This window comes from Lissotriton helveticus, chromosome 1_1 (genome assembly GCF_964261635.1).
Source record: "Lissotriton helveticus chromosome 1_1, aLisHel1.1, whole genome shotgun sequence".
NCBI lineage: Eukaryota > Metazoa > Chordata > Amphibia > Caudata > Salamandridae > Lissotriton > Lissotriton helveticus.
Genome location: NC_136057.1, coordinates 757,641,342 through 757,668,844, shown reverse-complemented (window position 1 = coordinate 757,668,844; position 27,503 = coordinate 757,641,342). Strand labels below are relative to the sequence as shown.

The 27,503-nt window shown below is 43.6% G+C and overlaps 1 protein-coding gene across 1 annotated transcript in view; it reads left to right on the top strand.

The window, feature by feature from the left end:
• Positions 1-27,503, top strand: part of PDZRN4 (PDZ domain containing ring finger 4) — a 575,813-nt gene that overhangs the window by 408,831 nt on the left and 139,479 nt on the right. Inside the window, exon 4 of the mRNA XM_078655512.1 lies at positions 9,205-9,303. Within this exon, the coding sequence (XP_078511638.1) occupies positions 9,205-9,303 (99 nt within the window). The remainder of the gene's footprint in view (positions 1-9,204; positions 9,304-27,503) is intronic.

Below are 27,503 nucleotides of genomic sequence, written 5' to 3'. Positions count from 1 at the left end.
TATATGGATTTCTATGTTTTAATTTAAATCTCATTACACATCTGAAACTTGCTGGAACCAATCTTTGCATTTTCTGCAGTGCCATATAGGGCAGGTTTGATATATTTTACACCATTCTGTGCCACATTATACCAGCCTGAATGTGTTTGTCCTTCAAGTACCTGTAATGGTGATTTGCATCATTTTGTATTAAATTATCTTTGATATTGTGGTATTTTATATTGGTTCTTAACAGCTCTTTATAATTTGATATCATGCAGACATAAATTGAAGCCACTGCAAAACTGCTTAACCTTCACAAAAGAGGCTGGATTTAGATCCTGTCAGATTCCGATCCTACCACCAGTAGCAAAAATGTCTCATGGCAACTTGTCTGAGAGGCAATATTACTACACAGCTTTACCTATTTCGTTTTCATGTTCTGCCTTTCAGTTTAATGCAAAGAGTTGTTTTAAAACGGATACTTTCAAATACCGGGATGTAATTTCTACCAAATTAATACTAAAAATATTTATTGCTATACATGGCAAGTACACATCCAAATATATTCAGTAGATAGTACATTCAGCAAAGAATCTACCAAAGTATATGCAAACCTGTCTCATTAATGCTCGATACTACTCCGGCATAGCATTCACTATTAATAAGTAATCTGTGACCAGTGTGCTGTTGTTAAGTTCAACGAACTCGTAGAGGTAGGCCATTCTGGTACCTAAAAAATTGAAAAAATAAAAAACAGTGGGCCAGTTCATGAAGGCATTTAGGAGTGCCTGAAGTGGTACTGCTACAGTACTTCTCAGTGAATTCATAAATGCATTTATGAGATCACCCCATTGTTTGAGATGTAAACGAGTACGATCAATGGTTTTCATGCATGGGAGAAGTGTGATTATTGAATAAGGAAGCCATCATATTACAGAATATGGAATGTGTTCATAAAGGCATTTATGAGTGCACTTAGTAGTATTCGTGCACTACTACTTCGAGTGCTCATAAAATGCGTTCGTGAAATGTCACCAAAGCATATATTGAGTGCTGGAGGGCACTGATATTCTGTGTGTGAATGTGTGATAATATATGTCATTTCTCATGTGTTTGATGTGGAGTTTGTTATTATACATATCATAAATATACGAGTATTCCCAAAACACATTTCAGGATTTTCTTATGAACGACTTGCCTGAAAAGTTAACTTAATTGATAGAATTTCAAAATGGAAATGTTGTGGTGGGAAATATAATATGTTGATTAATCTGCTAACCGCATGTGGTTTTCACTGAATAAAGGACGTGTTTTACAGTTACATTCAATAAGTAAAGTGAATGTCCATGTGTTGCTGCTTTCTCTGAGAATCTTATCATTCCTACACAGAGGCAGCGCTCCTAGAACCCATATCCTCAATGTCCTCTTGCATCCTGCCCTGTATCTCAATTAATTTCTTTGCCTGCACTCTTGTTTATTGATCTCTACTGTTTGCAGATTTTTGCTTAATTTTCTGCCCCATCGCTATTACTTTGCCACCTCAAGATTGTATAAGGTGCAATACATTTTAAAAAATATATACAGCATTTTTTAAGGTTGTGTAGGAAATGTCTCTCTTTCAGAGCTAACCCTGAGAATCGTTTTAAATTAATTAGATGCATAGTTGTATTCTTTATTCATAAGTAATACTACAAGCATGCATATATACTTTTATCTAGAAAGGTAAGAAAAGAATTATGGCAGCAGAGGTATAGCCTCACAGCTGTATTTGTATCTCAAAACTGACACCAAATTAGTACATCTAATGTCTATTGCTCTGACATAATAGCCTCCCCGCTGCATCTTGCTTCCTATGACACTCATTCTAGAGGGTTCAATGGAATCTGGAGCAACGGTTAAGGGATGAAGAAGGAAATGTAACAGTCCTGTTTTCTTTTTTCAAATGCAGAGAGAATCAATTACGTTTTCATTGGTTTTCTTCAAAGATTGGTTTTATTGATAATCGGGTTACATTTTGAATAATGTAATTGAACTATGTGTCCCTAAATACAAGTGGCCTTGTAAATGGTCCGGTATTTCCCAGCCTAAAAGAGTTACTGATATCGAGGTACCTATAAATCTGGGGGTGGGAGAAGTCCAGCCATTTACGAGCTGTATCACGGGGGTCCACTTAGAAATTAGGGCTTGTCGGTTCTTGGTGATTCCTCATTTTGAGTCTTATATCGGGGGGGGGGGGGGGGAATCAAATGTTTTTATGGACCTCATGATTCCAATGGGCCCAGTAACTGCACTTACGGACACCCCCGGAATGAAGTGGGCACTCGTAGTGTGTGCCTAAAAGGTCATTTATATTTGATTTAAACATAGACCTCTGCACAGCACTTGATACCTGGCTTCTGGAGATCTACAAAGTAGCGTCTTACAAACGTATCATCTCTAGTTCCAGAGTATGGATGCCCTCTCTCCCAGACTCTGGAACGCCCTTCCTGCCAACATCAAAAGTATCCAAGATCATGGGTCTTTTCAGAAGGCTGTAAAGACCTATCTCTTTCCAAATTAACTTTTTCTCCTACCTCTGTGGCCTGCTGTTCTCTGTTGGTCTTGGGATCAGTACTGGACGCCCCATTGCTGGGGCAGCCATGCGCTGGACAAATTTCGTATTATTTGAATGATCAACTGGATACATTCAGAGAGACATGGGATGACGTTATCAATGCCCTCTGGGGCAATGGTTTGACCCTGATCTCACACTGGGATGCAGAGATCTTACCATGCAGTACAGGTAGAATGGCAGAGCCACGGACTCTACACTACCCCAGCACCGATGCCACCAGCATCATGGGTGCCAAGCCGGTGTGGTGGACTACGGAAATGGGGCCCTCAGAAAACTAAGCACCGCAGCTAGTGCTAATTTTATGATGGACCGATGACCACAGGAGGAGGATTACGTTTTGGGGAACCTGTGAAGTGGTTTGTTCTCCCCACTCTTCTCAACCCTTCTGGATCCCTCTACCCCACCCAACCTCCCTTCCTCTTACTGTATCTCTTGTGCCTTAAGAACATATTTAGTTTGTAGACTGCTTGTTGATCGCTAGGACTGATCCCACAAGGAGGAGTGTATCACAACATAACAGGACCAGGTCGGAAAGTACTGCACTAGGTTATTATATTTTGATATGTGTCATTGTTCCTCTTGGTAATGCGGGCACACTTACATATTAATGAATGTTACATGTATACATAATGCTTGTAAAACCCATTAAACCTTGTGGTGACAGCCTATTTTTAAGCATCAGTATGGATGTCCCCTAACATATGAAATCTTTTCAAAATGAATGATCGTTAGGCCTATTCTTTTTCCTGTTATGGAAGAAAAACAAAAATACAAAAAGCCTTCTAGCTCACTTGGAGTTCTGTAAGGTCACAACTGAGGTCCGTCTGTGAAATTGGCACCTGTGTAATTAGATGTAGACTGTGCTTAATTTTAGGATATAAATCAACAAGGAAGAGCCTGCAAAGCAAATACTGTTTGCCTGAGGTTCTGGGATTACCACTTGATTTTGCAATTTCTGTAAAACATGGAGACAAGTACTTTTGCATGTATATATCGGATGGCAAAGCCCAAATGAGTGAGTGCTATCAGTACTTAGCTTGCAATGGACACTAAACTACAAAAGGAGGATGAACAAATAGCTTCCACCTGTTTTTACCCCAGCACCACCTGGTGTCGATGGGGACCTTGAGTAGGTCAGGCGACATTTCTGTTACACTTGCATATTCTCATGTAATTTAAGTAATTTTGCATTGCGCTTGTTCCCATGTCATTATGCTTTGCTCGTACTAAAAAGTTAGTGTGAGCACACAGGAACTACACAAAGACCAACAGATGAGTGGCTGAGGTTTGAAGTGTAACTGTTTCTTACCCTTTGTTAGTGCAAAATGAGTCCTCACGTCCAAATTTGTCAACATGTTTTCATATATGGAAATTATATCTGACCTGCTCTGTAAAGATATAGAAACATCTTTGAATTCCTTCTGGAACAATTTTCATTCAACTCTCATTCATCAGTTCTACGTGCCTCCAGCCACCTGTTTGCAACAGGGAGATCGTTGACATGGTCGCACTTCTTAGGAGCTTGGCAGTCACCCCAAATACCATGGCTCGGGGTCCCAGCAGAGGGTAGACTAGGTTACGTATGACTCCTGGAGTCTGGGACCTCTCATATGACTGTCATGGCAGGGGGCCCATGGAATGCATTATGGCAAGTGTTAGGACTGACTTTGCTCCTTCAGAAACGTCCTTCAGAGACCTCGGACAGGATAGGATATCCTGTCACCACCCTTTCTCCAACTACAACCTCGAATGTCCTTGCTTTTCCTGTAGGGCAACCTCTCATGTCCAGTCTGAGCATTTTAATGTGATTTCCCAGGCCCACCGACCTGTGCGGCTGTGTCACAACATACTGCAGCTATGTCACTACACTGTACGTGTACCTGGAGCATAGTAGTAGAGTTTACGCACATTCCCACTGTACCTCAAACCAACTGAAATCCACTAAGGTGTATCCTCCTTGTTATACTAGTCTGCTTAGCGTTTTTTAGCGCATTGAGACAGTTATGATCTACCAGGGTCGTTCTTCCTTTTACAGAGAGCAAGAACAGCTGAGGTACTTGACACTGATGATGGATTACCATATCCCACTCTTTTAGAGGCAAAAGCCAACATTCAAATATTATTAAATGAGCTTTTACCCTGCAATTATGGATTATTCTAAAGAAAGTGAAGAATTATGAAACGTGTTCGTCATGATTTTGTCCCTTTAAAAATCTTTAAACTGTTTTTTTTTCTGTATGATACACTACAGTATTATGAACCTATAAAATAGCATTTTAAAACTATAGAAGTTTAAAAAATATATGTAGAATATGTCAAAATACTACACAGCACAGGAAAAGCAAGACCGTCACAAATATTTATGTCAGAAGATCTCATGAAACTCATTTACACAGTTTACATTATTAGTTACCGCACGTTTAATTCTTAAAACGGCACATAGAAGAGGGAGTCATGCAAAAAGTATGTATTGTTCTTGACCAACGAGACACTTTTCTACAAGCAAGACTAGATACTTTTTAAGAATGAATTGAAACTGTAGGAGTGTAACACTAGTCAGTAACTCTAATGGAAACACATACCTTCAAACCGAAAACAACCTTTGTTTCAAGTACGTCGTTTGATTCTGATTGGGAAGCATTATTTACATAACTGAAAAAATGCGCATAATTTTCTTTACTTGTATGGTCTCAGGAACACTGTATAGAGCTAAAGTGCTCAATATTCATATGTTGGACTTGGCCCTTTTTGGCAGGTTCACCCCTAAGCTTTTTGCCTTTAGCCTCTGGCATAGTGGTAGTGATTTTAGGCCTCTGCGCACTTTAGCACTGTGGCCCAGTGTAAAGTGTGTGCGCACTCTGAGTGCATGTGGTGTGATGGCCTGCCCTCCCATAGGAATGCATGGGGGATATGTGTGCCCGTGGTTATTCCTGATATGGGGGGAGTGCAGGGTTGAGTTTGGTATGTGCAAACTCGTGAGAATAAATGATGCGCAATTCTGTGCGCAGATTTATTGTGTCTAGTGTAGAAGTGCCACTTTTAGAAGTTGGCCTTTCTGTATGCTGTGAGATGTGAATTGCCTGTCTGACTTGTGAGTGACAGGGGCTGGCTGGTGTGCTTGTCTCCAGGAGCCAGGGTGAATCTGCCCGGTGGTGAATAGGGAGATCTGCATGTAGATGGGAGGGAGGAGTTGCACCTGGGACCTGAATAGGGCTGTGCCTTCCCTCCACAATGCTGGCTCCACCCCCTGTGGTGCGTCTGATGTCCCTGGCCTGTCTTGTGAATAGGGTAGAGGAGCTGAGCCAAACCAAGTGCTCCTTAACCAGTTGTATCTGGTTCTCCCCTTGCCTACACTGTTACAACAAAGGATTTTGTGGTATAAGAAGGGGCTGTGATCCCAAGTAAAAAATGTTCTTGTTTTGCTACTTGAATCTACCAGGGGCGTGCTGCTGCTGGGGCTCAGGGGAAGGCTTGCCTCCCTGGGCTCTGCCCTGCCCCTGGATGCCTGGAGGACATTTCTGATGGGACCCCTTTCTGCTCCATTTGCTCCTTATTCCTGGAACCCTTTTGCCTTTCCTCCCAGCTCCCAGGACCTTCTGCAGCATGGGAGCGCTGTATTTTACTCTAAAAACGCCAGCCTGGTGAGAGCTTTATTTTCCCCTAGGGAGCGCTTTTCCTTCTCCCTGCAGCGCTGGGCTACGATCATTATCGAGGGAATCCCGAAGTAGGGATTCCCCCGCTTTCTCCAATGTTACAGCGGGTGCCGACCCCGCCTGGCCGCCTATTTTTTATATTTCAACAGCAGGAGCCGACCCTGCTTTATATCCTAAATTCGGAGGGAGCCTACCCCTCTTGTGCCTTCCTTAAATCTGAACTTGCGTGGGTGCCTACCCCGCGTTTCACCGCCGCAGCCCTGAGCCGCCGAGAACAAGAAACCGGACGTCAGGCAGCATCGCACCTATCGGCGGGCAGGACTTCCGGTTTTCCAGAGGAAGTCCCGTGCACGCCGGCGCCGCCGACACCTGAGAAGAGGCCTCCTGGAGAGAGAACAATGGCGCCGGCCTGCACGGGGCTCCCATGATGGAGGGAGAGCCCTGCAGGCGCCACCAAGTGCAGCGTGAAGGCGGAGGGAGCCCGAGGCACATTGCGGGAGCCTGCCCCCACTGCATGCAAGGCAGACAGTCCCCGAGGAGCGGGGGCTCTCGAGTGCAAGTCGAAGCCCCAGCGAGAAGACGGTGTGCGGGGCTCCCCTAGTGAGGAGAGAGCCCCGCACCAACTCCCGAAGAGTCCCGCAGCACGGAGGGAGCACCCCCCTGAGCAGTCCGGTAAGTGGGGGCTCCCTGTTGCTTGGTGCCCTTCGAGGCCTAGTGCCAGTACTTAGTTCTGAGCGGCCCCAGATGGCAGCGGTCTGCTCCAACCTCATGGGGATTTTTGTTTAAAGCACCAGTGCGCTCCATGAGGACAAGTGCATTTTCAGAACCCAATGGGCCCCACAGTGCTCGGGGGCAGGTTCTGCTTTTGGCCCCATTTCTCTTAGAGCGTAGATGGCTCCCACGATGGCTATATTTATTTTAAAGGCCCATATTTTTTCCACAGTTTTGCCCCACTATTTCTAGAGCCTAGATGGCTCCAACATGTGGCGCAGTTTGTTTAAAGGGCCACTGAGAGCCCATGCCGCATTTTGACTATTCCCAGCTGCCCAGCAAGCAGCTGCACCATTTAGGTTCTTCATTTTTAGGGGACAGGTTGTTCAGTCCAGGAGTGATACACACTCCTTTGCCCCTACCTCTGCCTGCACAGCTGCGCAGCACTTTGTGCCAGCTGCAATGTTTAGGCCTTCATTGAGACTCCCAGCTGCCCAGCAAGTAGTGGGCAGCTGCCACGTTTAGGTTTGCGCCAAGTGCAACCCTCTGACTGTCGCTGCATTGGCAGCACGCCCTGACTTTGGACAGAGGGCATTTGAGCCCCTTAGAGATGGCCAGTTGGCCCAGGGGACTATTAGATTTATAGGGCGCCAGGCCATAGTGTGCTTTTTATAGGTGCTAGGAAATGTAATGTTTGTAGTATGTTTTATGCACCTTGATTTATGCTTATAAATGTGCTTTTATGATTATTAGGTTTTACCTACTGTCTTATGTTTTATTTCTCTACTGTGGTCTAGGTTTGATTTATTCCCTACTGCAGGTTATGTTATTAAGGTTATTTCCTAATGCAAGTTATGTTTAGGAGAGTATGGTCAACTATATTTAGACTTATGAGGTTGGTGCAGAATAGAGTTCTCGCCTTATGTGATACTGTGCCTGTTATGATTTATGTTACAGGTTGATGCTGAGTATAGTGTCTGCCTGTGATTACTGGCTGTGTTCTAAGTTCGTGATATATTCTTACTTTTACTATTTTTTACCAAGTGCTAATTCTGACAGTGGCCCACGTGGCCCTGTCATGTGTAAATAATCCCCTGCAAATATTGCCCGTGCCAGTTGGCGCAATTTATATTGTCTGATTACTATCTAATGTGTTTATTATAATACAAAGGCTATTTTTATATATAACCTTGTGTGGAGTTCCTTTTGTGGTGTGCCTAGTGTGTTGTTACCGTGTGTGTTATGCAAATGCTTTACACATCGTCTCCGGGATAGGCCTAACTGCTCGTGCCAAGCTACCAAGGGGGTGAGCAGGGTTATCTTTGGCGTGTAACTCCCTTTCCCTGACTAGAGTGGTGGTCTCTGCCTGGCTTTGGCGCAAGCCTTAGCCAACCAGAGATCCCCATTTCTAACACCATACAGTCATCCTGGTTCCAGGAGAGGACATTTTATCAAGATATCCCGCTCTTGCCTCATTTATGAAAAGTGCTGCATCGCTGCTTGAAAACAGCGATATGTCACTTTTCATTGCACCATCCTTGCGACATGCTGGATGCATCAATTTTACAGTATGACGCATCCACGTCATGAATTTACACGCATCACACGCATCACACGCATTTACACGCATCACGTCATGCATTTACAGCCACGGCGCTCCGGTGCTCATGACGAGCTGAGCTCGTCATGACCGCGCCCGTTCTAATGGAACGTTCAGCACAGCAGGGGAATCAGCCCAGCGTGCGAGCGTTCCACGGAACGGGCGCGGTCATGACGAGCTCAGCTCGTCTGGAGCACCAGAGCGCCGTCGCTCATGACGAGCTGAGCTCGTCATGAGCATCCAAGGAGTTAAAAAGATCCTACAAGTCCATTTCTGCATTTCCCAAACTTTTGGTGAAAGACGCCAATGTGAGTGGAATTATTAACGCTTCTCCAAATAGTCTAATACAATTTCGGTGAGGTAACACTCACTTCTGAGATACTTGGTGATCTGTGTGTCACACGCCAGGCAACCAAGACTTCTGTTCTTCTGAGATGGTATATTTAATGCCATTAAAGTGGGCAATAGTAACACATGTAATTTACATACCTTGTGAATGGCACAAGTACCATATTGAGCTTTCCTATTAAAAAGTAGCTCTATTATTAATATTATTATTAATAATGTTTTTTATTATTTTTAATGTATTATTAATGTTACTCTGACTGCTACATTCCATCCTGGTTTTGCTCTTTTTGTTGCAGGAGGTTGAGCTGTGCCGGGTCAGCAGTCAAGAGAAACTGGGTCTGACTGTTTGTTACAGAACCGACGACGAGGAGGACACAGGCATCTATGTCAGCGAGGTAAAGCATATGGCATATTGTTGTTAATGCGAAAAATATAAGCCAGTGTGTTGCGTAGGCAGCTTTCCAGAAATGTCTGTATGCCAGCTCCCCTTACTTTCAATTAGCACTCTGAAACATTACCCAAATACTATGCCTGTTACTACCCTGTTTTAATGGGTCCGCAGTAAATCTAAAATCACAGGTCTGAAAAGGAGTGGGAACATTTTCTGAAACTAAACACCAAATACAGACTGAGCACTCAACAAGTGGGAGTGTTGTGAACATACTGCACCGCCTACGGAAATCACACATCTCTGCTGCAGTAACAGTTATAATTCACCATGTGTTTGTTTTCTGAAAATGCTCCACTGAGGCATAACATTTTATATACGAAAAGTGTTTCTCCTACAATTGCAACTTCACAGCTGCAGAGGTTGGTGGGGATGTGTGTGTATTTGAACTTGTAAAGTGAGAAACAATAGAGCACTGTCAGCAGAGCCTGTTAGGAGGCGATTCAAAGATTTGTGTGTATGATAGCGGGGGAGGGGCAGTTCTGTCTGCATGTTGGTCCTGGTGGCAGGAGGAGCTAGGAGGACCTTACCAGTGACAAACAACTGCACCTTGAGGAGTTAAGTATTTAGCACCTTTCTAATCTGGTGCAAAGATGAAGGGGGTCTGATATATGCATAATAGTGTTTCAGAGCCTAGGAGTGTAGCCTGCACCTTCCTGTCTTACGTTGTTTTGCCTGCTGTATTTGTGATTCACGACTTTTAGCTGATGCAGTTGGTTTTGAATAGAGGCAGGCCAATGGAGGAACACATTAGGGATAAGGTGCTGTTGTGAAATGCTTCAGCCCTTTCATTAGTGATTCGGACAGCGCCATGCAGAATACTCTTTATTTAAGTAGATAAAAATGTGGGTACATTTTATATTTTGACGCATGTAGTAGACGTATTACATTCTCCTTATAGTGATTTGGTATCTATTAATGTTGTTGAAGTTCGAAAGTTACTCCAATTTTTACTGCAACAGTGTTATTTAAAACAGCATACAGAGGCTGGAGAGTGGAATAATCCCAACCCTTCTCACGATGAAAACTTAAAGTCATTGAATTGAGCTGAGCTCAATCCCCTGTTAGATAAGGTGCAGAGGTGACAGGCCTAATGTAGGACAATGTGCGAAGTATTTATGTAGTACCAAAACAGTAGTAAAGTCAATATACAAAACAATAAACATCCCAAACTGAATTAGAAAAAAAAATTAAAATGTAATAAACAAAATGACTAAGCATGAGCGCAAAATCCGCTCCGATCGCGGATTTTGCGGATTTTCGGTAAATCCGCGATCCGCGAACTCTCGCGGATTTACCGAGAATCCGCAATCCGCGATCGGAGCGGATTTTGCGGTCAAAAGTTCAAGCCTGCATAATTTACGATGGCGCCGGCAAGCTGCCAGCGCCATCCTCAAATGGTTACTTAATTAGCTTCGACAGGAAGCTCTAATAGATAAGATACAGCAGGGGCTCGAGCGCCTGCTTTATTTTAACAGTTGGAGCTTCCTGTTGAAGCTAATTAAGTAACTATTGCAGGAAGGCGCTGGCAGCTTGCCGGCGCCATGGTAAATTATTTCAACGGTGCCCTAGTTGAAGCTTTAATTCAGTGACTCATTGATCAGCCCAAAAATTAATCTGCTGCTCTGATCGGTCTCTGCCCTTTTATACACACAAGAGGCATGCTCGCATGGACGCCCCGTCCGTTTGGCCCCGCTCACACACTCGAGGTGTGCACCGTCTTCCCGCCATTTACCCACTATGATGGACATTTCACTAAAGGGACCCCTGCGCACTTCGGCGCGATTGCATAGTAACACACACTTGGTCGCTGGAACTAGTTGAAGCGCAAATGCAGTGACTCATGCATCAGCCCCAAAAAAATCGTGAGCGTTGGGAGGCTGGGCAGATGTGCCTTCTTCCCAAATATACCATCGATGCTGCTCTGACCTTTTAGACACACAAGAGGCATGTGCGCTCGCGTGGAAGCCCCGTCCGTTTGGCCCCGCCCACACACTCGAGGAAGCCCCGCCCCCAATCCGCAAATCCGCTGAATCCGCTAAATAGGCGGATTTTGCGGATCCACGATCCGTGGATCCGCTAAATCCGCGAATCGTGGATCCGCAAAATCCGCCCATGCTTAAAAATGACACCACAATGACAACAAGCATTTGCAATGCAATAGGTCTCGTTTTAACGCAAATTTAAGCTATAGGCCTTGTAAATGACAAAGCCTTTTATTTATGTTCCAAAAACCAGAACGCAAAAATAAAGGGCATTATCATTTACAATGCTAATAGTTCAGACTCACGTTATTGCGAGACCTATTGCATTTCCAATGCTTTTTCTTTTGAGCTTCTTTATTCCTCTGATAAATAACAGTTCAAAGCATCCTATCTATATTCATCAGATATTTTTCAGGGTCCGTTTAGTGTTAAAAAATAAAAAAAAGCCAACACGCAATGTTCAATAGTCGCTTTTTCAAGGCTTTATCATTTCTTAATAAACTTCTTCATGAAAAGTGTGCTAAGATTGATGCACACTCAGAGTAGGAATTGTTTGGCTGTTGTCAAACCTGCACTGGTAGTTAGATACCAAAATGTTGAATATTTATAGATGGGGAGGTATTTGCTTTAGTGGAGTGGCCATGTTGGGCTCAGATAATGAGTGTGTACGTGAGGCCGGCTCTGCTCGGCCTGTAGGCATCTGTAGCCCTGGCGGCGGGAGTGGGTGAGGTGAGTGGAGGTGGCAGAGGGGTGTGGGGACTCTGTGGAGTGAGAACCAGGTGTACCTGGAGGGCAGGACGGAATTGGGAAGGAGAGGCTAAGAGCACAAGGGGTGGGGGGTAAGGGGGGGGCAGAGATAGAGATGCAAAGGCAGGGAAGTGCGGAGTTCGGAGCGACACAGTGTGAGGCCAGATAAAGGGAGGAGCGTTGAAGGGTGGGAAGAGGTGAGGAGACAGATGCTGGAGTCCCGAAGAGGGAGACCCACCAACAGGGGCAAGCGTGGAGTTGTTATTCAGAGAGGGAGACAGAGACTTGGGATTTGGGAACGCTGAGATCCTGAAGATCCCGAACAGTAGACCACGGAAGAAACAGTTCAAGCGAGAGGGGGAGGTTAAGAAAGATGCGACGGCGCTGGAGAAGCCAGAGTAGAGAGAGGGTGAACGGAGGAGACATGGACACGAAAGAGCAGTGTCAGGAGGCTAGACGTTGACAGCTGTTGAAAGGGAGAATAGATTTGATTTATTTTTTTATTTACTTTATGCGTTTTTATATAGCGCGGACTTTACCCGAAGGTGTCAAAGCGCTTCACAATGGGAACAGTAGCGTTACATGAGGAGAAAATTACAAGTGGACGTGTTACAAAAGCAAACGTTACATTGCATGAGGCAAAGATGACAATTGTGCATGTGCCAAAAGCAAACAAAATACAAGAGGTAGCAAGCGATACGTTACAAGAGGAAAAAGTGACATGTGTGCAATTACAAGTAGAGGTAAAAAAAAAGGCAGATAACAAGACCAGGGAGACATGGACGAGAAGGAAGACACTGGAGAAGAGACGGAGCAAGAAAAGTCAAGGCAGGAGCTGTACGAGGTTGTTCTAAAAAAACAAATCTTCTGGTTGTGACGTGCGATCATTGGAGGGGGTGCAAGGGATGAGGGAACACGGCCTGGGGGAAGCTGGCTGGGGAGGGGGAGGAGAAATGCAAGGAAGTTAGGGGAGGAGAAGCCGAGAAGCCGCAGAGCGCACGCTGGGCGAAGCCCTTTGGTGTGCTGTGCGGCAAATGGAGGGAGGCTGATGCGCGTTCATGTTTGAACACGTGGTTCACATGAACTGCATGAAAACGCCAGCAAAAAGCTGGTGGTTTCATGAGCATTTTGAGCACTTGAATTCTCGTTCCTCAATGCGCTTGCGCGCATTTAAGGTCAAACGACCTAAAAATGCAATTGCAGGAACCAGTGATATGATTTTTTTTAAAGTTTCAAGTAGAAATGGTAGTCCGTGGTCGCAGTGGACCGGATCCTAAGCACAATTTGGTGCTGACCGCGATGGAGCATGGTTCGATTACACCAACCTGGTTCATCCTGATCAAAGATTTTACTTTCTGAAATTAGTCCTTTGAGTCCCAACCCACAACACTTCTATAGCCCCAGAGGTCCTATGGGGAGGCAGTTGGAGACTCAAAGAGTGTTAGATAAGGGCCTACAGCAGGGTCTAGACTAGGTCCTGTTGGTACTGATCAGCAGAGCAGTTACAGGAAATGTGTCTCGTGGGTCCCGTCCTCTTTTGTTCTTCCTCAGGCCCTGAAAGTATTCTGAAGTTGGTGCCTGGAGATGCTACATATTCCTGGCACAAGCTAGGGGGATGACTCCTGGGCACTCCCTAACCAATGGTGTGAAAGTTTCAATTGGCAACCCTACCCACTTTGGGCATTTGCAAGATGGTGAAAGTCTTCTGCCACTTTAAACTTGGCTCGGAGCACTGAAGGTGTGTGTGTGTGGGGGGGGAAGTGTACCATGGTAATTCTAGTGTCTTTTCTCATCCAAGACCAAAATCAAGTTTGAGCCAGCCACTGTACCCCCAATAAACCTAGAGGCAGAGGTCTGGTGGGACAAAAATAGAGGTTTCCAGCAAACAGATACTGGATATACAAGAATTGTTTTGGGATCCTGTATCCCTTCTCTTTAAGTGTGCAATCCTTGTTTTATATGTAAAACCCAGAAGCAGAAGTCTGGTGAGCCAAAGCAGGTTCTTCAGCAACCTGGCATTGGATACACAAGAATAATCTTTGCATTCTGTTCTCTGTCTTTTAAGTGTGCCCCAAAGTGTTATGTGTAAACCCAGCAGGCCTGCCAAAATGTCATTGACACTCAATCAGGATTTGACACCATTGTGTCAAAAAAAGGATGCTCTCAACCCACACCGTACATATTCTGGGAGATTCGGAGGATTCTCCTCCTGCCATTCAGGTCAACCTATTGTTTGCTGCTGAGAGGCACTTCACACCTTTTTCACAACTTTTCAGATACTTATTGCTGGTTGGCAGAAGTGGGAGAGCAAATGCAAAATTAGCCTCCATGAACTTCAGGCAACTAAAAAGGTAACTTTCCAAAATTTACTTTTTCTTAATATTATTCGAAAATCCGACCACCATTGAATTGTTTGTTAATAATTTTTATTTTTTCTGTTTATTTTGCTAGGCTGTCCTATTCTTGAGATACAGTATTATGAGTTTAATTTGTAATCTGGTTTTCTACACAGGGCAGCTAGGACTGCCACAGTGAAAAGTAGCTTTTAGGTACTCAACACTGTAAAGGATTGTTAATATTAAGTTTCTAAATGGCCTACCTTTAAATACTATACAGTATTTCTTGTGGACTACAAGGTCTACATACGGATGATAGATTAATACTTAAAAGGGAGAATTTGATCTGTTAAATGGGTTTATTTTGACAGGTCAAATTGTTGTGTTTAAACTACCACACTTAAGATACAAAAGGTCTCAAGCCAGGGTTTTATACTGTCACTATACTGGATGATATAATCGGTGCTGCAGTCCACTAGTGATATTTAACTTACAGGGCCTCGGTCCATTTTGTGCAATACCCTAGGGAATTGTAGGTAAATTAAATATGCCAGTTGGGAACAGCGGCGGCTCCTCCGCTAAGGCGGAGGCGCGTCGTCTCCACTGCCAGGAGCAGCAAAGAAAGGGAAAAAAGCATTATAATAATGGAATGTTATTACCATTTAATTTTTTCCTCCTATTACGGCAGTGCCTGACGGGGTGGAGGAGTTGCACGGGAGGAGTGGTAGACACTCCTGTGTGCAATGACTGTTGTGGCGGTCCTCTTGGGACGCCCAAAACAGTCATGCACACTCCCCTGTCCTTCATGCAGGCTGCATTACAGCCTGCATGGAGAACATGCCCCTACAGCCCCTGGCTGAGCGCGTGTCACAGCGCTCAGACCAATCACAATGCTCTATTGGAGCATTGTCTAATGGCTTAAGGGTGAGATCCTGGCTGCCTGCTTCCTATTCTGAGCTAGAGTTGGACTCAGGTGAGCAGGAGAGAAGATGAGGGACCCGGCATCAAGGTAAGTTTTATTTATTTATTTTTTAAACAGCCCACAAGTTCCTCACCGTGCCCACTCCCCCATCTGCAAGCTGTGCCGGCCGCCCCTGGTTGGGAATATGCCAATTCAACCATGTTTAGAAGGGGAGCATAGGTACTTTACCACTGGTTAGCAAGGTTAAGATGTACAGACATCTTAAGCCAGCAAAAATATAGGGTCCAGCAAAAGGCAAAAAATACAGTGTGACCACGCACAAAAGGTGGGTTTCCTACACGAAGGATAAATTGTGAGCTGCACATGCCAGGTGCAAAGATTTTACATGTAACATAGGCACTTAGAATTTCATTTATATGTAACATTTAAGTAATTTGTTTAGGTTACTGAAGCTAAATCCTTTATTGTACATTTAATCAAAATTGTTAGAAAAATTCATGTAACGATAAAGCACAATAAATTATACATTGATTAAAGAAATTCATCATATTTACAAAGTGTGGAAAAAGCAGTCATTTTCAAGATTTGAAGCGGTTTAAGGCCTGCCTCCATCACAATCGCTTCTGATTCCAAAAACCTAATATTAATGTCCAGAGAGAAAAGATAGATACAGGCTTTCCAAGTACCAGCAGATCATCTGCAATAATTGACACATTCCTGATCAGTATTCTACGTAATGTATGGTGCAAAAATCATCATGAATATATATTTATTTCATTGAAAGAAAGGATACATTTATTGTTCACTTTAGTTATAATATCTTATCATTTTTTTAAAACTGAAAAGATTCCGTTTAAAAACACATTTAAAGTGTATTTAAGGTTGTGAATTAAAACTAAAAGACAACACATATTTGCAAGTTATGGTTAAGACCTCAAACTACAGCACAAACTATAACTTAAACATCAACTGGGTAACCCATAGCTAGCTACCAAAAACAGTGCTTATAACCTCACCTAACAGAAATGTCAGAAATACTAGTGGGGAAAGTAAATGTGTGTAATATACTTGCACATAATTACATGGAATTACAGCAAAATTATGTGAAATTACACATAATAACTTGAAATGTAAATGTGTCATTTCACACCCTATTTAGGAGCAAAATGGATCCTCCCATCATTTTTGGGAACGAGGATGCATTTAAACAAGAGTATGGCGAACAAAAGCGGCTCAAGTTCTGTTGTTCATGTGCTTTCACTGTAAACAATTAGTGTGGATTTTTAGTATGTTTTTACTGCAAATGATTCATAATTACTCAAAGTAGTGTGATGGCATTGTAGGAATTTCACATAACTAGCATAACACAGAATTCCCAAAACTACGCAAATTACGCCAGCGTAATTTTAATTTTATCCAGACCAATTAAATAGGCTTGTAGATTAGATTTTGTACTTTAGTTTCTGACATACTACTTTGAGAAATTGCCCCAACCTTCAAAAAAATGTGATTGTTTTTCAGAAATTCAGCTCTTAAGATGATCTTTGAACCTGGGTTCATGAACAGTCTAGATGTCTCTGTATTGAATAACAGATTTGTTCAATTTGAGGTCTTCTAAAAACACTTTTCCAAAGTTTATTTCTTGAAATCTACTGTGCAGGTTTACACCAAACCTCGCAAAGGCACATAATTGAGTAGAGTTCTACTTTCATGCTAAGTTTGGTGTAATTTCTCTTCAGTTATTTTTCTGTAGAGCTGTCAAAAACTTCCCATCAGAGGGCAGGATCATTTTTGACATCCCCTGTGTTTTTTGTCCCCCGTCTGTCAGTGTTGCATAACATTTGCAGTCCTGAACCTGTGAGAATTTGTTATGGGCAACGTTTTCTGGAGATTCATCAAATCGTGCCAAAGGATAAAATGCCTTTATAATGTAAACGTTGACTGGACCATAACTGCAGAGGTCCTATTACTACCTCAGATAGATAGATAGATAGACAGACAGAAAGACAGACAGGCAGGCAGGCAGACAGACAGACAGACAGACAGACCGACCTACCTTTTGGGTTCACCTGAGAACTATTTCTTGGTCTTGTAAATAGACTTAGAACAATCTTTATCTTTGATATGGTGGTGCTCTTGTACTTTGAAAGCTTTTTCTGTGACATTCAAATATCTGGCTTTCTTGAAAACCCGTTTATGCACTGTTCTGTTCTTCAACACATTACAATCCGTGGACATTTGGTGATGGATGGAAAATCCCTTCAGATCAATGTAGACTTTTCTCATGAGGCAGTTGGGATCTTGATCTACTGAGTTCAGGACGGTGAGTCATGAAGGAGACATTGTGAAATTAAAAGCAGAGGTGACTGATGTAACAACTCTTTCATTCATAGGATTTTTTTTATTAACGTGTCCTATTTGATTCGTCTTTTAATTTTTTTAATAGTCAGCATGACCGAACAATTTAAGGTGCACAACCTCCTTCCTGAACTGACCTAGAAATAATTTGTGTGGTGCATAGTTTTGTGCTGGTAGTTGTCAGTGTCTTCATCAGGTTGAACCACGAAAAGTCACTAACTTAACCTATGCTTAACCCTCTGGTAGCTTGCCACTAAAGCAGTCAGGCTAAAGGCAAAGCCAATATGCAGCACTAGAACAGTAATTAAGCAAAATCACAACACAAAAAAATCCCATTCCTATTTGGTAAAATAGAAAAAGTTTGAATTCATTTTTTGACACCAAAACAACAAAAATCCAATGAGAAGAAACAGAGTCATGAATTTGTAAATTGTTTTGTAAAATCTAGCACCAAAAAGATGAAAGCGCTAACCGAGGACATCTAGTCACGCAGGACCAGGGCCAAGTCGAAAGTTATGGCTGACCACGATGGACCATGGTTCAGATTCATAAAGTAGGTTGGACCTGTTCTCAGCTTACCTTCGGACTTAAAATAATTTTTTAAGAAACATGTCTGAGAAGGTAAAGATAGCGGGGCAAGGGAGCCGGTGGTGTCCGAGGAAAAGGCGTTGTCATTGGAGAGCCACTGGACGAAGTTGCAGTGAAGTTCTATATTCTGACTTAGTCTCTTTTTGGAAGTCGAAAATCTCCAACGGGATGAAGCTGCAGGCTACAGCTGACTAGTGCCCCACAAGGCCGGATATGTCTCCTTCAAGGAGCCGCTAAACAGAATTTTCTGCTGTGGAAAATGAGGCAGTGGGTGGTGCCACAAAGGCAAGGCCATCCAGCGATATACCTAGGCTGGATGGGCGAGTAGGTAGATTTCAGTCTCCACTTGGTTTTCAGAGCACTTTTGACTCCCAATTTTTAGATTTGGGCTGTAGGGGCAAATTTAGCCCCAATTCCAAGTGTCCAGGACTGGATGGGTTCCACATGAAGGATCAGGACTCACTCAGGCTGGGTTTTGGTGCAGGTTTAAGATGGCTAGAGCCTTTTCTGTCCCTAAGGCTTCAATTAGGCGGCTATCCAACCAGTCCTTGGCGTCACTCTAGAAGTCTTAGGTTGAAGCAGAAATGCAGGACTCTAGCAACAAGGAAGTCCTCTGAGGGCACAGGGCAAGCTTCAGGCGGCAGGACACTTCTCGTGGTGCAATAGGGCAGTCCTCTGAAATACACAGCAGGCCACAGGCAGCCAGGCAGTTCTCTGAGAGTGCTCCCACAGGTCCAAAAGCAAACTAAGAAAGGGTCAAAAGGTCCCATTTTTATATCTGGTTCCTTCTTTGAAGTGGAAGAAACGTCTGGAGTGTTTCCCCTTCAGATGTGTTAGGGAGTTCCTGCCTTCCTGTCCTGGGTTCAGTCTATCCACAGGCACAATAGGCTAGTGTGAAGTCCTTTGTGTGTGAGCTGCAGCAGCATCTGAAGTGCAAGTGGGGCTGGTCAGAGCTCAACCCCTGTCCTACCTTGGATGGCCCAACCTGCCATAATAAGGCAGTGCTTAATTTGAGCCAGTGGTTTCCGTTGATCGGCACTGGCACTTAATTATCAACACCGGGGTTGGTAACTGTCTACACATGGTGGCACTATCTGTCTAATTTAAACGTGGCACAAGAACAGTTGTTTTTTGAGTCAATATACACGAAAAATTACTATTGGCTGGAGTTTCACACTTGTGGGAGTGTTATGGTTAGTAGTTGTGTTGGTACTGCCACTGGCAGCACTGGGAAGGGCAATGTGTGGTGCAATCTGCGGCGGTCTCCTGACGAGAACTCTGGACTTATTTTCTTTTACAAATTAAGCACAATACCCAATGTTATCCTATGGGAGAGGTTGGCCTCACAGTAGTGAGGAACAAGTTTGTCACTATCAGAAAACATGTACAACTTAATAGTACATGTCTAATTATTTAGGTATAATACACCCTGCACAATGGGCTGTTTAGGCCCTACCCATGAGGTGGATTACATATTAAAAAGGGACTTTTAGGCTTGGCAAAATATGTTTTTGATAAATCAAATTTGCAGGTAAATATTGAATACAGGCTGCAATGTCAGTACTTAGGTACGTTTTAAGGGATGCTTAAGTGGGTGGCACTATAAGTGCTACAGGCCCACAAGTAGCATTTAATTTATCATCCCTGGGAAAATGGTATACCACTTTAGTAGGGACCTTGAAGCAAATTAAATATTCCAATCAGTTGTAAGTCAATGTTACCATGTTTTAAGGAGTATCACTGGTGTGCATTGGTAAAGAGCACACAGTCCTAAGGTCAACATTAACAAATTCAGCAAAACTGGAGGCAAAAAAGCAAAAGGTTTAGGGGGGGCCTGCAGAGAGTACTATGTCCAACATTATTCTCCACCAGCCAGTGCCCATAGGGGCAGTAACCAATAGAGGCCACTGCAAGCTGTCAGTGTCAACAGCCAGGACCCAGCACATTCAGGGTTCTCTGACCTCTGAGGTTTTTCAGAGTATGGGCAACAGTCCCCGGTGATAGGCATCCTTATTCCACTCTCCTTTCCACCAGCCTTGGGATGGTAGTCTAAAACTGGCCACTCAGACCAGGTGCTATACCCCGACACTAAACAGAGGTCAGGGGTGAACTTCTCCTTCTCCTTCCTGGCCTATGTACTCTCTGTTTTGAAAAACCTGAGCTATAGGCTGTTTAGGACCTATGCTAGGGGTGGCTTATATGTATTAAAAAGGGAGTTTTAGGCTTAGTAAAAAAATTATTTTGCCAATTTGAGTTTGCAGGTTAAAAATATATGCAGGCTGCAATGGCAAGTCTAAGACATGTTTTAAGGGGCTACTTAAGGTGGTGGCACAATAAGTGCGGCAGGCCCACATGAGGCATTTAATTTACCAGCCCTGAGTGTATGATATACCACGTTACTTGGGACTTATAAGTAAATTAAACATGCCAATCAGATGTAAACCAAATTTACCATGGTTTAGGGAGTGTGTACAAGCACTTTATCACTGATTAGCAGTGGTAAAGTGCACAGAGACCTAAGGCCAGCTAAACTGAGGACAAGACAAAATGTTAGGGGGTAGCCATGCATAGAGTGCCAAGACCAACAATGTCCTACCCCTCCTACTCTGAAACTACAGAGGTGTGCATGCGAACAAGTAGCATTGCTTGTGGAAAGAAAGCAAGGTCATGCTCAGGCACCCAAAGCAGCCCTGATAGCAATGCTAAAACACTTCTCCTTCCTCCAATTTATCCAGATCTCTTTCTATCCATCTATTCTCTCTCTCTTTCCATATATCCTTTCTATGTCCTCCCTCTCTCATCGCCTTTTCTCTACCTTCCCCTCCCTTTCCTTATCTCTTGAAGTTTCTCCGTACATGGTGCAATTAACCTGGGGGAGCTGGCGGAAGTAACAGCGGCACCAGCAGTAGTCCTGTACTTTCAAAATTGGTCTCCAAGGGGTCCAGTCCACTGGTGGAATTACCAGTGAAATGGAAGGCCTGTACAACCCTAATAAAAAAAAGAAAAAGACCAGCTGATTGCCACCATGCACATACACCAGAGCAAGTATGTCCGCCGCATGAGGAAAACACCTTTCTGCGCTTAGGGAATGGAGTGAAACTGTAGCAGACCACTCCGAAAGAGAAGTACCTTTTCACTAGTTTTTGATTTTCTGAAATGAGCAAATGGGAAAGGCATGTTCCTACCCTATTACCTTCTGAAACAGTGGTATCCATCTCCAGTTCGCCACATATTGCAATTAGACTCTGAACCACAATGCTGGAGAGGCTAGGATCCGATTTAGAGCAAAATAGGCATCAGATATACATTCACATACAGATGATCCATTAGATTTTTATTTTATATTTACATTTATTTATTTTATTTTATTGAAAGAGTTTTAAAAAGTGTGAACACAACCTTAAGCTGTCAGAGCACTGAACATAAGCAAAACCATAAACCTAACCATAGCCCATTACATTTCAAAAATTCTCAAAACACCCATGTGTCAGTCAAAACTCACGAGGCAACATGCGGTTCCACTATAGTTGTTCTGGAGGCCAGTGGTGATCCGTTGCTAATGCAACCAAATGGTCCTCATGTGTGGTTCTTCACTGTGTGTGTGGGGGGGGGATGGTGTCCTTGTTAGTCTAGTGATTAGAGTTTAAGTGGGATGGTTACCCTGGACGTCAGACTGTCCAGAGTTCAGCTCTGATTCTTATTGTTATTAAAGAAATCTGTTTATTAGTATTCTTTTAACCTCTATTTTTAACATGGAGGTCGACCAGATTTCTGGTATCTTCTAGCAGATCCTGAGAAAGAGCATTTGTAGGTCTGCTGATTTCTAAATCTCAGAGGTTACAGCCAGGCGGAGTTCGCACTGCTCAGGGGGCAGCTTCCCCCCTATATTTCGATCTTTTCAGCTAGGTTCCTAGGTTCACCGTACTGCAGGGTTTTGTGAGTTAGGCAAACTATTTTCAGTTGGGTCCTAGCTTCAGATGGGAGCCAGTTGAGAGAAAGGTTATTGTGGTCAAAACATCTTGTGCCAGTTATCTTTCTCTCTGCAGCATTAAGGGCTGCCTTGAGTAAAAGTGAGAGTGTTAAACCTGTCAGCTTAAGGATGGTCTTCTCCCAACATTTTGCCTTCCTCCTCCATTGTTTATGACCATGCTATTGCTGGCATTAGGACTTTTCATTCTTTACCACTGTTAACCAGTGCCAACATGCTTGTGCTCTTTCCTCTAATAAACATGGTCATATTGGCTTATCCCCCAATTGGCTTCTTTAATTTACTTATAAGTTCCTAGTAAAGTGGTACTACATGTACCAAGGGCCTGTAAATTAAATGCTACTAGTGGGCCTGCAGCACTAGCGGTGCCACCCAATTAAATAGCCCTTTACAACATGTCTCAGGCTTGTCATTGCAGAGCCTGTGTGTGCAGTTTTAAACTGCCATTTCGACCTGGCAAAATAAACCGTTGTCAGGTCCAAACCTTTCTTTTTACTATATATATGTCACCCCTAGGGTACGTTCTGGACAGCCAAGAGGACAGGGTGCAATGTGTTTAAAAAGTAGAACATGTACTTTTACATTTTTCATGCCCTGGTAGTGAAAAACTGTTAAATTAGTTTTTCACTACTGCAAGGCCTATCACTCCTTTAGGAAAACATTGGTGTTGCCTTATTACTTGTTTTTGTCTATTTTCCCACTGGAAAAAGATAACCAGTTCATGTTTAGCGTCTCTAGAATCACTATTTAAAATCCTAACTTATGGTAAGATTAGATTTTAAATTGCCTTTCTGAAAATGCAATTTTTAGAATATCGGCATTTTCTTGGCTAGCTCAGTTAGTGTGTGTAGCCTGTCGCTGGTCACATGACTGGGTGTAGTCGGCAGTTGGACTTTGTGTATTCCTCCTAGACTTCCAAACACAATGGAAACTTAGGTGTGCCTGGATGGGCTATCACTGGCTGATGGGAGGGAGAAGCTGGGCCCAGCCTCACTTATAACTGAATAGTCTGTCTCCTGCCTACTCCTGTAGGTAGTCTGGAGCTAGGGCAGGGAAGTCAGGTTGCCTGCGGACTTCAAAGGGAACCCTCTAGAAGCATATGCATATGCCCTCCCTTAAAGGCACAACTGGATATAAATACTGGACCAGAGACACAACCACTTCAGTACACTTCTGAGCTGGTGAATACTCTGCCAGGAAGGCCTACGGTGCTGCTGAAGTATTGCCACTCTTCAGGATTACACTTTGCTGGTCTCCTGCTTCGGTGTACTGACCTGTTGCCTGCTGCCCTGTAGCCTGGGAGAGAATTGGGCTTGCATCTCTAAACCTAGACCCCAGAATGACTTCAAGGGCTAGTTGTATGGCCTTCTGATCTGAAGCCTCAGGGACATAACAGGCTTCCTTCCATCACCTTGCTCCTGAACTTGAACTCTGTCATCTGTAGGTCCACTTTCCAAGTGGTGCCATCCCAGTCCCGGAACCTTGGAAGTGGGCCTTAGGTGCTCTGCCAAACTGTGGACCATGTGGAACTGCTGCATCGCCTCTGCTGCGTGGCTCAGACCTGAAGAGAACCAACTCATTCCTGCTGCTGTGTGGATTAGACCTGTTGCAAAGACCAGCTTTGCTGCCCGTCGCCGCATCAGAACCACCACTGCACAATGCATACTCAGTGCAGACCCTCTCATTCCTGTAGCTGTCTCAAGCTCTGTAGCAGTTGGCCTGAACTTGTGACTTTGTCCCGGTCCGGCAAGACCAGATATCCACAACTTTTATTGCGATTTTTACTAAAGATTTTAAAAATCAAAAACCTCTGGTTCTACTGATTGTATGTTTGTCGTTTTGGTCTTGTTTTATTTATTAAATAGACTTTTTCGAAACCTGGTGTGGGGTCTTTTTTCGTGGTGCTTTCACAGTTATACTGTTTGAAGTGTTACACATTGCCTCTAAGTCAAGCATGACTGCTTTGTGCCAAGCAGACAGGGGGTTGAGCAGAGGTCAATTTAGGGTTTGCTTGTGCCTTACAATGATAAGGATTATTGTTGCTGCTTGACTAGGACTCACACACCAATCAACCAACAACCCAATTTCTTACAGAGTAAATATAGAAAATGTTGCCATATTCACATGTTTTTACATCAGACTTTTGCTGCGCAGGCAAGCATTGAAAGTAACTGGATATTTAGACATATTTTCTTTATACTGCAAGCAAAAAAAGTGCTTCTGTGACATGGTTGTACTTCTAAACCACAAAGGACGGGGGTGGGTGCTGGTGGGACACTGCTGCATAACCGGCCCCCCAGCAACAAAACCAGCCTCCCTTCTGGCCCGCCGGGAAATTTCCCGGTGCTTGGTCCGGCCAGTTCGGCACTGACTGGGAGTGCTGCCATATTTACGGCTATCCCTTGATGCATCTTTTCCCCGCACAGGTATGCCACGTGAAGCACTGAGGAAGTGTGTTATATTACTGTGTGCTTTTGTATCTGAAAGTTGGAGACACATTTTCACAATGGTATTGTGCAATAAAATACAAACTTAAACTAAAGTAAGCATTATTTTAGACGTTATCAATTTGTAAAGTGGTGAACAAAAATTGTTGAGTTCATTACCTATCAACAGTTAAAATCAATAAGGGAGCTCTGTTACAAACACCAACAACTGTGACTAATAAAACTCCAAATGTTAAATGAACATTCATATACTAAGATTCCTTTGACATCTACCATGTCAAAGTCTTCTTTACCTACAATACCCACATGCAGTCTCTCCATCACTTGCTTGTATACTCTACTAAATTAGGCCTCTTTTATGACCATGATACCTTTATTATAAACTATCAGCCTGTCCCGACGTTGTCCGTGTATGAAATAGAATGTGTGTATTTGGCAAGGGCAATTTATTTTAAAAACTCGCGGTAGACAGCATTTTTTGTTTCATTAGAATAGGGACGGAGAAGGCCCAGCTGCAGCCCTGGTTGATGTTAGCAGGCGCGTGTAATTGGTGTAGTGATCCGCCGCCTGAGCCCGGCTACAGCCCTGGTTGATGTTAGCAGGCGCGTGTAATGTTGTTGTTAATGTTGTTGAATGAGAGCGTTATCAGTCGCGGGTAAAACCGTTTAATGAGAGAGTTGAGTGACAGCGAGTAGGAGAGGCTCCAGTAATTGTCCCACACGCTCATTTGCATGTTCTCCCGCTTGAGGCCCAGCTGCAGCCCTGGTTGATGTTATCAGGCGCGTGCAATTAGTGTACTGATCTGCCGCCTGAGCCCGGCTAGAGCCCTGGTTGATGGTAGCAGGCGCGTGTAATTTCGCAGAATCAAAGAGTTCAGTAACAGTGCTCAGGAGAGGCTGCAGTAACGTTACTTACCAGGCCTCCAGGTGAACGCGTTTGTCACGCCCTCAGCACACGGCCACAGCAGACGATCTTCTGATTAATGTACGACCCACATGGCATGAAGGGCGGACACATGCCCCCAGCGTTTGTCACGCCCCCAGCGTTTGTCACGCCCCACACGCCCACAGCCCACGATGTGATGGCCGTACCACACGCCCCCAGCGTTAGTCACGACCCCAGCCCACGCCCACAGCACAACGCAGACACGCCCACAAGGGACTACTTTGCTGGCAAGGTTCTTTTACCTTTTAAATGTATAGAGGAGTTGGCCTAACGGCTAAGGCACTCGACCTCGGACCTGGGGATCTGGGTTCGAGTCTTGGTAACGACGCCAAACATCATGTGATTCTGGGCAAATCACTTAATCTCCCTGTGCCTAACAAAAATAAATGCGTGTCCTCATGTAACGTAACTGGTGCTATGTAAAGCGCTCTGATCCCTGATTTAGTTCGGGTCAAGTTCGCGCTACATAAAACTCTGCAAAAAAAATATATAAATATATGTGGTGGCCGTCTGCATAGCCTATGTCCTTCTGCTGCAACTGCCGTTTCCAACGCTGTATTGGGTGTTGTGATTGGTGCTGTGGTTACTGAGATTACCCGCCTCAAAGGTTTGGGCTCTCTCTTTATAATATTAGTATGGATATGAAATGTTTCTCACACTCTTTTTCCAAACTTTAAGCCAAAATCATTATCTCCTGATTCATCACTGTCTGGTCCCAGTGTCTTAGGTATTTTGAGACTCCCAAGTGCTGCTGGCACGCTCATGTTGGGTGGGTCTTCTCTCTGTAGGGAAAGAGAAGAGTTAAATAAAGCTACACCTCGGCAAAGTCCAGGTACTTGGCACTTCTTTGTGGAGTTCACCTACTTCATTTGTCTTTCTGTGCATATTCTTTCAGTTTGCTCATCCCTTCTAACAATATTATGCAATTAAAAAAGACCAACATTGGTACAATAAAATAGCCAAATGTTTGAGGCATCAAGATTGAACTTGCTTTATTGTTGAAACTCGTTTTATTTCATATTGACCACCAAAACTGCTACCAGACACAATTGTTTTCATTCGTTTATTAACGGTGATCACAGTCTGGCGAAAGTGCTTCGATTGTTGTCTGCACAAGTTAGCCAATCCTTTTAGGATGGCTTGAGACACTTCTTGTACTTTGCCACTCTGGATGTGTTTGGTATATATTTTCTCTCAAGATATAATTTTGTGATTAAGCTTTACAACGTGTTGATCTTTAGTATTTCCAGGCCTAGCTTTTCACATTTGAGCAAGATACACCAGAGCATCTCAAACAAAATCAATAGAGCAATACAAATACAGCTATAAAGCATAAAGCATTTCTGAACTAACAGAACAATCGCATAATGAATAGAATGATTTCAATGGTGAGTTGGGTTGATAGGCGCACCTCCCTATTGCATTTGATTATAAAACAATAGTTTAATAGTCCATGAACATGTTCTTGACAGTTAATGACTGGCTTTTGAGGCTTGCATCATGTCACTATTGTAAACCGATGTAGTCCTTAAAAGATAGAAAACGGCTGAAAGAGAGATTCTTATGTTTTTTATATGCTGGTTAATATCCCACATCTCATATGTTTTTAGCAGCATCGGATTTATAAATTACTGCATTTTGTTTCTACAAATGCTATTGTCTGCACATAAGGTATTCTGGGTTTATTTGCCTCCCTGGGCGTAGTTTGCGAAGTAGCGTTACTCGTAGCTACGTGAAGTGTGTCTTCGCACTACTCAAGCTACCCGTAGCGCTACGCGAACTGCGTAGTGCGCTGTTCGCGGTGATTGCACAGTACCAGATGCTTGTCCGC